The sequence below is a fragment of the Chaetura pelagica genome, unplaced genomic scaffold (genome assembly GCF_000747805.2).
Source record: "Chaetura pelagica isolate M959 unplaced genomic scaffold, ChaPel_1.0 scaffold528, whole genome shotgun sequence".
In the NCBI taxonomy this organism is placed as follows: Eukaryota; Metazoa; Chordata; class Aves; order Apodiformes; family Apodidae; genus Chaetura; species Chaetura pelagica.
Genome location: NW_009954306.1, coordinates 524,906 through 534,672, shown reverse-complemented (window position 1 = coordinate 534,672; position 9,767 = coordinate 524,906). Strand labels below are relative to the sequence as shown.

Here is a 9,767-nt window from a genome sequence, read left to right as displayed (position 1 = left end):
TTTATTTATTTATTTATTTATTTATTTGATTTGGGTGATGGGAGGGTGTGGGGTTTTGTTACACCCACCCCGCCCAGGCTGCGGCAGCGCCAGCAGAATGACCCAGCCTGGCTTGGAAAAACACCAATGGTTTGGAAATTGGAGTTTTTCTCTGGGAGGGCATTGCCTGATGTTTCCAGTGGGGCAGTTCTCACACAATGAGGTTGGAAAGTCTCCAAGACGAAAAGATCCAGTGTGGATTTACTGGCTGGGCAAAGCAGTGTCCTCTGTCTGCTGTTTGCATAGATGGGTCCCATTGACACCACTGCCCTGTGCCAGGGACCAGCAGGATGGCCCCGTGACATTCCTAAATGCTTCTGTGATAGGAAATGCCTTAGGAAGGATCATTTCCAGAAGGGACACTTTGATTTTTGCCTCTGGACCAGGCACTGCAGGACCCCAGGGCCAACCCAGCTGGGTAGAGTCAGCATCTGTGGTCACAGTGCAAAAAAAATTGTGTGACTCCAGGGGAAATCAGCTTCACTGGTCTCTGCAGATGGTGGTTTCCTGAGGTCTTAGTCTCCCCTGCTAAGATGGAGCTGATGGCACCCAGCTGGGTGAGGATGGAGCAGGATCCAGGCCCCTGAGCCCAGCAGGGTTGGCTGGCAGAGCCAGGGCTGTGCGGGGGGTGTTGTGCAATGCTGTGGGGTGGGGGAAGCTGTGGTGGCCCCATATCTCTTCTCCCAGATGCCTGCTTTTCCCCTAGGCTGGTCAGTGGAGCAGAGAGCTGCAAAAGCTGCATTAGATGTGAGTGTTGGTGAATCCTGGCCTGGACCTGAGAGTAAAGGGCAGGTTTAAAAAAGGAGGACATGAAAAATCACCCACTGCTGATTTGCAGTGTTTGTGACTGGGGGCATCTTGTGCCTGAGTGGGCCCTCTCAGGACACAGGCACCCCCATCAGCCTACAAAACATTTTGTACTCCAGGATGAGCAGCTACTGTTGTCTCAGAGGTCAGGGGTGCTACAGTTCAGGAGCATGACTAGCTTCCCCTTCCAGAATTCCCTGGAGCAAGAAACCTCACTGTGCTTTGCCTTCATCCTTTGGAGCCTGGATTGAGTGGGGCACTTTGAGCTCACCTTTCCACTACAAACCCATCACAGGACTGCAAACCCACTTCCAAAAATTGTGTATCCAGAAATCAGCCTTTGAAACACAAGGTCATCTTTGAAACAAGATGCTGCTTGTATCTCAGTGCGTGCTGCTGTGGGATGCTGCCTGCAGAGGATGTGGTTGTAAACAAGGACATTCAAAAGGGATTTGCCAGGCAGCTCCCCTGAAAAATGCTGGTACAAGGTACAATGACCCTGATGCAAAAGCCAAAACAAGGTTTCCAAATTGCTCTGGGCAGCTGCTTTGCTCTTTGCCAAAACCTCTGCATTACTCACGTCTCATGCACATGAATACGATTCTCAGCAAAATGCTCACAAGCAGCATCATTCCTCTCCCTAAAACATGATCCTTCACATCCTGTCACTGCCACCGACTCCTCAGGGGTGAGGATTTTTGGGGAATGATCTGCAGGGGTGGGGCCTCCCACAAGCTCTTTGCTCTGCAGAAACCACAGCCTATTCCCAAAGAGCAAATCCCAGTGGGCTGGCTCCAAACCACTCCCCTGAATCCTGCTGGCTGTCCTCCTAGCCCCTCATGGGATCTCATCTCTCCCAATGAAACAGAGATGCTGATACTCGTTCTGTGTAATTAGCCCTTACATTAGCAGAGTTTTGTCTCCATCCCAAGCACCCATGACCACCAGGGTTTCATCTGAAGCTGCTGCAGGGTCCGTCCTCACACCCAAGTGGGTGGACATCAGGGATGTGTCTCCATCCATCAGCTCTGTGCTCAGCCTTCCCAAAGAGCTCAGCTCAGCCCAGCAGCTCTGATGTTCCAGCTGCACAGGACTTGAAAGGAGCTATCATGTCTTTTATGAAAAGTACTGCCTTTTATGGGAGATACTTATCTCCCTCTAAGCTCATCAGGGCTCTGCATCATGGAAAGGAAGTGACCCAGCAGGCACTGCTACCCAGGGGTTCCTCCTGCTCTCAGCCCTGAGCTGAAATTGCCTGGTCCTTGCTGGAAATCAGGTGTGTTCTCCTCCCTTGCAGCCTGTCCCAGGAGCATAAGGAACCTGCATTCAGAGGGGTACACCTGGGTCCCTTTTCTGAGCATCAGCCCTTTCAAGGTGCACCCGGAGGCCCTTGCTCAGCCCTGGCTCAGCCCTGCTCAGACACACAGATAAGCACCAACATGAGCATGTGTTTTCTCTCTGCACGAGACAGCTCTCCCTGTACTCTGGGCCCATTTAAGGCCAAAATAGCAGTTTGCAGGATCCTTCTTACCCACAAACACCCCGCAGCTACTGTCCCCACCACAGGGCTCCTGCAGAGGTCTGGGGAGGGAGCTGCTGTGGGCACCTTGGCTTTGCACTCAGCAAGGCTATTTTTGCCTAGTGGAAAATGTTCTGCATTCACAAAACCAGACCTACCAAGGCTGTGACTTTCTCCCCTACCACTTTTCCAGGTTTCTGCCTTTTGTGGACAGTGTGATTCCCAGCTCATCTGTGATGAACAGCTGAAAATTTTACATGGGGGTGAAGCTTTCTCCCCAGCTCTCAGCAGGGTGGCCCAGCACCTGCAGTCATCTCCTCCTCCACAGACACGTTGCTGCCACACTCAAGCCTGCTCATCCTTGCCCATCATCAGGGCAGGAAAGAGCCACTAAGAGCAAATTTAGTGCCCCCTAAAGCGTTTCCTGGGGTAACTGCCTCTGAAGTTGAATATTTCCTCCAAAACATCCTTGCTCTTTCTCCAGCCCTGGGAACTGGTCCTGCTGCCTGAAAAGAGGAGCCCTGCCAACGTGTGGATTGTAGGAGAAATTGCACTGGGTGCTACCATGATGTCCACATCTGCTGGCTTCTGCCCCAAACCTTTGGCTTGGCAGGAGCCCACACGACTGTCCCCTTTCCTCCTGCCCCACAGGAGGGATGTCAGGTACTTGGAATAAAAACAGGCAAAGTGCCACAACAGGTTTTGCAAGGAAAATTGCAAGTGCCATTTTCTCCTTCATTGAAACAAAAAGCTTTGCTTTTTTTCTCAGCATGAGGAAGCACAGAGGAGCCTGCACCCTGGCCTGAGCTGCTTCTGCCACGGCCACGGCTGGGGACAAGGACAGGGAAGTGTCCCAAAGGCAGGAGGAGGCAGTGATGGCAGCGGTGACTAATTTGCAATTGTTTTCCACAAGTCACATCCCCGCTGCACTCCTGAAGATGGCAGAAGCCTGGAACCCTGAGGGGAGTGCCCCAGCACTCAGGTCTCTGCACACACACACACAGCCCCCGTCTCACGGCCTTGCAGCAGCTACGAGCTGCAAAAGGCACCCAGAACCTCATCCTGGGCAAGTTTGCTTGAAATTTATTTATTTATTTATTTATTTATTTGATTTGGGTGATGGGAGGGTGTGGGGTTTTGTTACACCCACCCCGCCCAGGCTGCGGCAGCGCCAGCAGAATGACCCAGCCTGGCTTGGAAAAACACCAATGGTTTGGAAATTGGAGTTTTTCTCTGGGAGGGCATTGCCTGATGTTTCCAGTGGGGCAGTTCTCACACAATGAGGTTGGAAAGTCTCCAAGACGAAAAGATCCAGTGTGGATTTACTGGCTGGGCAAAGCAGTGTCCTCTGTCTGCTGTTTGCATAGATGGGTCCCATTGACACCACTGCCCTGTGCCAGGGACCAGCAGGATGGCCCCGTGACATTCCTAAATGCTTCTGTGATAGGAAATGCCTTAGGAAGGATCATTTCCAGAAGGGACACTTTGATTTTTGCCTCTGGACCAGGCACTGCAGGACCCCAGGGCCAACCCAGCTGGGTAGAGTCAGCATCTGTGGTCACAGTGTAAAAAAAATTGTGTGACTCCAGGGGAAATCAGCTTCACTGGTCTCTGCAGATGGTGGTTTCCTGAGGTCTTAGTCTCCCCTGCTAAGATGGAGCTGATGGCACCCAGCTGGGTGAGGATGGAGCAGGATCCAGGCCCCTGAGCCCAGCAGGGTTGGCTGGCAGAGCCAGGGCTGTGCGGGGGGTGTTGTGCAATGCTGTGGGGTGGGGGAAGCTGTGGTGGCCCCATATCTCTTCTCCCAGATGCCTGCTTTTCCCCTAGGCTGGTCAGTGGAGCAGAGAGCTGCAAAAGCTGCATTAGATGTGAGTGTTGGTGAATCCTGGCCTGGACCTGAGAGTAAAGGGCAGGTTTAAAAAAGGAGGACATGAAAAATCACCCACTGCTGATTTGCAGTGTTTGTGACTGGGGGCATCTTGTGCCTGAGTGGGCCCTCTCAGGACACAGGCACCCCCATCAGCCTACAAAACATTTTGTACTCCAGGATGAGCAGCTACTGTTGTCTCAGAGGTCAGGGGTGCTACAGTTCAGGAGCATGACTAGCTTCCCCTTCCAGAATTCCCTGGAGCAAGAAACCTCACTGTGCTTTGCCTTCATCCTTTGGAGCCTGGATTGAGTGGGGCACTTTGAGCTCACCTTTCCACTACAAACCCATCACAGGACTGCAAACCCACTTCCAAAAATTGTGTATCCAGAAATCAGCCTTTGAAACACAAGGTCATCTTTGAAACAAGATGCTGCTTGTATCTCAGTGCGTGCTGCTGTGGGATGCTGCCTGCAGAGGATGTGGTTGTAAACAAGGACATTCAAAAGGGATTTGCCAGGCAGCTCCCCTGAAAAATGCTGGTACAAGGTACAATGACCCTGATGCAAAAGCCAAAACAAGGTTTCCAAATTGCTCTGGGCAGCTGCTTTGCTCTTTGCCAAAACCTCTGCATTACTCACGTCTCATGCACATGAATACGATTCTCAGCAAAATGCTCACAAGCAGCATCATTCCTCTCCCTAAAACATGATCCTTCACATCCTGTCACTGCCACCGACTCCTCAGGGGTGAGGATTTTTGGGGAATGGGGTGGGGCCTCCCACAAGCTCTTTGCTCTGCAGAAACCACAGCCTATTCCCAAAGAGCAAATCCCAGTGGGCTGGCTCCAAACCACTCCCCTGAATCCTGCTGGCTGTCCTCCTAGCCCCTCATGGGATCTCATCTCTCCCAATGAAACAGAGATGCTGATACTCGTTCTGTGTAATTAGCCCTTACATTAGCAGAGTTTTGTCTCCATCCCAAGCACCCATGACCACCAGGGTTTCATCTGAAGCTGCTGCAGGGTCCGTCCTCACACCCAAGTGGGTGGACATCAGGGATGTGTCTCCATCCATCAGCTCTGTGCTCAGCCTTCCCAAAGAGCTCAGCTCAGCCCAGCAGCTCTGATGTTCCAGCTGCACAGGACTTGAAAGGAGCTATAATGTCTTTTATGAAAAGTACTGCCTTTTATGGGAGATACTTATCTCCCTCTAAGCTCATCAGGGCTCTGCATCATGGAAAGGAAGTGACCCAGCAGGCACTGCTACCCAGGGGTTCCTCCTGCTCTCAGCCCTGAGCTGAAATTGCCTGGTCCTTGCTGGAAATCAGGTGTGTTCTCCTCCCTTGCAGCCTGTCCCAGGAGCATAAGGAACCTGCATTCAGAGGGGTACACCTGGGTCCCTTTTCTGAGCATCAGCCCTTTCAAGGTGCACCCGGAGGCCCTTGCTCAGCCCTGGCTCAGCCCTGCTCAGACACACAGATAAGCACCAACATGAGCATGTGTTTTCTCTCTGCACGAGACAGCTCTCCCTGTACTCTGGGCCCATTTAAGGCCAAAATAGCAGTTTGCAGGATCCTTCTTACCCACAAACACCCCGCAGCTACTGTCCCCACCACAGGGCTCCTGCAGAGGTCTGGGGAGGGAGCTGCTGTGGGCACCTTGGCTTTGCACTCAGCAAGGCTATTTTTGCCTAGTGGAAAATGTTCTGCATTCACAAAACCAGACCTACCAAGGCTGTGACTTTCTCCCCTACCACTTTTCCAGGTTTCTGCCTTTTGTGGACAGTGTGATTCCCAGCTCATCTGTGATGAACAGCTGAAAATTTTACATGGGGGTGAAGCTTTCTCCCCAGCTCTCAGCAGGGTGGCCCAGCACCTGCAGTCATCTCCTCCTCCACAGACACGTTGCTGCCACACTCAAGCCTGCTCATCCTTGCCCATCATCAGGGCAGGAAAGAGCCACTAAGAGCAAATTTAGTGCCCCCTAAAGCGTTTCCTGGGGTAACTGCCTCTGAAGTTGAATATTTCCTCCAAAACATCCTTGCTCTTTCTCCAGCCCTGGGAACTGGTCCTGCTGCCTGAAAAGAGGAGCCCTGCCAACGTGTGGATTGTAGGAGAAATTGCACTGGGTGCTACCATGATGTCCACATCTGCTGGCTTCTGCCCCAAACCTTTGGCTTGGCAGGAGCCCACACGACTGTCCCCTTTCCTCCTGCCCCACAGGAGGGATGTCAGGTACTTGGAATAAAAACAGGCAAAGTGCCACAACAGGTTTTGCAAGGAAAATTGCAAGTGCCATTTTCTCCTTCATTGAAACAAAAAGCTTTGCTTTTTTTCTCAGCATGAGGAAGCACAGAGGAGCCTGCACCCTGGCCTGAGCTGCTTCTGCCACGGCCACGGCTGGGGACAAGGACAGGGAAGTGTCCCAAAGGCAGGAGGAGGCAGTGATGGCAGCGGTGACTAATTTGCAATTGTTTTCCACAAGTCACATCCCCGCTGCACTCCTGAAGATGGCAGAAGCCTGGAACCCTGAGGGGAGTGCCCCAGCACTCAGGTCTCTGCACACACACACACAGCCCCCGTCTCACGGCCTTGCAGCAGCTACGAGCTGCAAAAGGCACCCAGAACCTCATCCTGGGCAGGTTTGCTTGAAAAAAAGCAATTCCTGGTAAGAACATGGGCTGATGACTATGTCCCATCTCCATTCTCTCTGCTCCCCAGCAGCCAGCAGGCTCAGTGTCCCCTGGCCTTTTCTTCTGAGCTACCCTTTGAATTTGCCCACTTCTCTGCAGCCTCTGTGCAAAAAAAAGACTGATTATCCTAAGAACGGGCAATGCAGAAGTCCAGGATCCTTCTGCACGAGGATTTCTCCACCACTGTCGTGAAAGCTGATGAGAGGAGATGACTGCACTGCTCCCTCTGCCTGCAAAGCTTCAGGACCACCCTGGGTCTCATCCTGCACATCATTGCCAGGCCCAGCCACAGAGGCACTGGGGACCAGCTGTGCTTTGTCTGGGGCTTTGTGTGGGGCAAATGGTTTGGCCACCCCAATGAAAACAGCTTCAGATGGAAGTCCAAGTTGCCTTTGCAAGAAAAATCCAGCCAGGATGGACTTAGAAACTGACACAAGGGTGTCACAAGGTGGAAGAGCTCAGCACCACAGAGACCAGCTTGGCCAAATCTGGCTGCATCAGGGAGAAATCAAGTCCTCAGCATGTGTTCTGACCGTGTCTTGGCACCAGTGCCAGGACAGAGCTGGGCTTGTGCACCCCTTCCTTACCCTCAGCCCCCTCCCTGGCTGCTTGACCCCCAGGCAAGTGGTGGCTCTGCTGTTACTTTGGCCACAGAGCCCCCTGTACGGACCCCTCACTCCTTCCCAAAGGTGGTCTCAAGAGGTTTTCCATGCTGGAGATGGATCCCATGGCACAGGAGAGCTGTGCAAAGCCTAGGCAGAGCCAGGAGATGGGTCAGAAAATCCCACAGTGAAGCTGTCCTGTGGCACAGAGCCCAGTGTGAGCATCAGAGGGCTCTTTGCCACTGGTGAGAGGAAACGGTGACGTGGGGATGGGCAAAGAAACCTGAGCAAGAGCGAGATTGTTTCCTGAAGCCCACATGGCTCTGTCTGTCCCTTGGCCAGCACTTCACCTCCTGCAAGGCTGGTGCCAGCAGAATCAGCCCATGTGGTTTAAATGCCCCCCAAAAAACCTGGATTTGGGGTGGGCAGCATCCCCAGGCTGCCAGGTCCCCCTGTCCCCACCCCACCCAGGCAGCCCTGGCTCCCCCAGCATCCCTCGGTGGCAACTTTACAAATCACTTCTTGCAAATCATTTGCAAACCATCTGCTCTCTCAAAAGCAGCAGCTGGGGGCCAGGTCCCCCCGCTGAGGCCAGCAGCAGGTTCAGGTCTGTAGCCAGAATCACTGCTGGGCTTGGCCACAGGCAGACCCTGCCTTGGACCTGAAAGGCTCAAGCAGAAACAAGAAGATGTAAAGAAACAGTCACGGTACCTATTTTTGCAGCATCCATTTTCAGGTTGAAATCCCAGTTCCGTGGCAGCTTAAGGGACATTTTGAATCAGGAGGGGCTGCTTTTTTTTTTTGTAGTTTGTTTGTTTTTGTTGCCTATTTTTTCTTTTTTTTTTTTTCAGTTTCCCAAGGGGCTCTTGCTGAGGCTGAACCGAAGCTCTGCTGGTCCCGCGGGAGCCCGGGGAGCGATTCCCCCCACCAAGGGCTCGGCAAGGGTTGATTTACCAACCTACTTCCTCCTCCTTCCTCTGACACTGGCTGTGAGCAACCTCACAAAAGTGCTTTCCTGCCCTCCTTTCCTGCGAAGCTCTGGTCTTGCTCTCTCAGCAGGACTGAGGTGATGCCACCTTCCCTGCCGCTGTGTTGTCACCCCCTCGGCCGGCGCGGGGACGCGGCCCCAGCCCCGCACGACGTGGCTGCCCGAGCTGCTCTGGGCGCTGCTCGTTGCATTTGAGGAAGTGGGTGTCCTTCTTGGGGCTGCTGGTGAGCTAGAAAAATTGCCCGTTGGAAGACACGGCCCAGCAGGGAGTTTCAGGAGGTTGTTTTGCACAGCGAGCAGAGCAGAGCAGAGCATCTCCGCGCGCGCGGCCCCGACGACACGGGTGTCTCTGCATTTTCTTGCTGCAGCTGCTGGGTTGTCCCCACAGCTGACTGAAGGTCTGTACACCCACTTGGTAACAAGCAGAATCAGGGATGAAATGAGGCTGCTCTTGGTGGAAATGCTCTGGGTATCAGAGCAGTGAGGGCCTGGGGATGTGGGTACAGACCCCACCAGGGCCACTGGACCCAGCAAAGCCCCTTTCCCTGCTTGCAACATGAAGTGTGTCCTGTTTCTTGTCATTTAATGGAGCAAAAAGCAGCAAGGGTGGCTGCCAGACGTGGCAATGTGCCCTGAAGACCTCGTGGAGGGCTCCAGCCCCCATTTCTCCTCCATACTGGGCATGTCTCAGGCCTTGTGGGGTGGGTAGTTGCCCTGAAGAGAAGCAGCAGGGAAGTGCAGGGGGCTAAAAGAGGATCCTGCCACTGGTTCCTGTTCTGATTTGCAGCCCAGCCATTCTGCCCAGGGTGCAGAGCCTCTTGCAAAGGCTTTATTTTTTGTTTAGTGCCATAGCATAAAAGCAGGATGTGCCTCTTGGGAGTGGAGCTGGAGCCTGTGCTCACTGCCTTGTCACAGCACAGCCAGGGTGGGCGACTTGGGGTTAATCACAGCTGAAAAATGGATTTGTTGCCTTGAGCAGTGACTGGAGCCAGCTCAGAGGTTCCTGGCTCACATATTCCACTGCTGAAAGTCCAGAGAACATCAGGGTGTGGGAAGTGCTGCTGTTCCAGTGCAGCAGCCCAGCACCAACCCCAGACTGAATGAGATTAACCCCAAAACCCACTTTGGACCCAAGCTGCCTGAATTAACTCTTTCAGCTGTACCCCAAGCAGGGGACCCTGAATGAACCCTGAACGGGCCCATTATTTTTTCCTCTTCTTAACAATATCTGCAGAAACCTGCAGGAGTTTCA

General features: G+C 53.1%; 1 protein-coding gene across 1 annotated transcript in view; it reads right to left on the bottom strand.

The window, feature by feature from the left end:
- ARHGAP25 (Rho GTPase activating protein 25) overlaps positions 1-8,299 on the bottom strand; it is a 20,904-nt gene extending 12,605 nt beyond the window's left edge. The window contains exon 1 of the mRNA XM_010003946.1: positions 8,234-8,299. Within this exon, the coding sequence (XP_010002248.1) occupies positions 8,234-8,299 (66 nt within the window). The remainder of the gene's footprint in view (positions 1-8,233) is intronic.
- Positions 8,300-9,767: the final 1,468 nt, after the last annotated feature.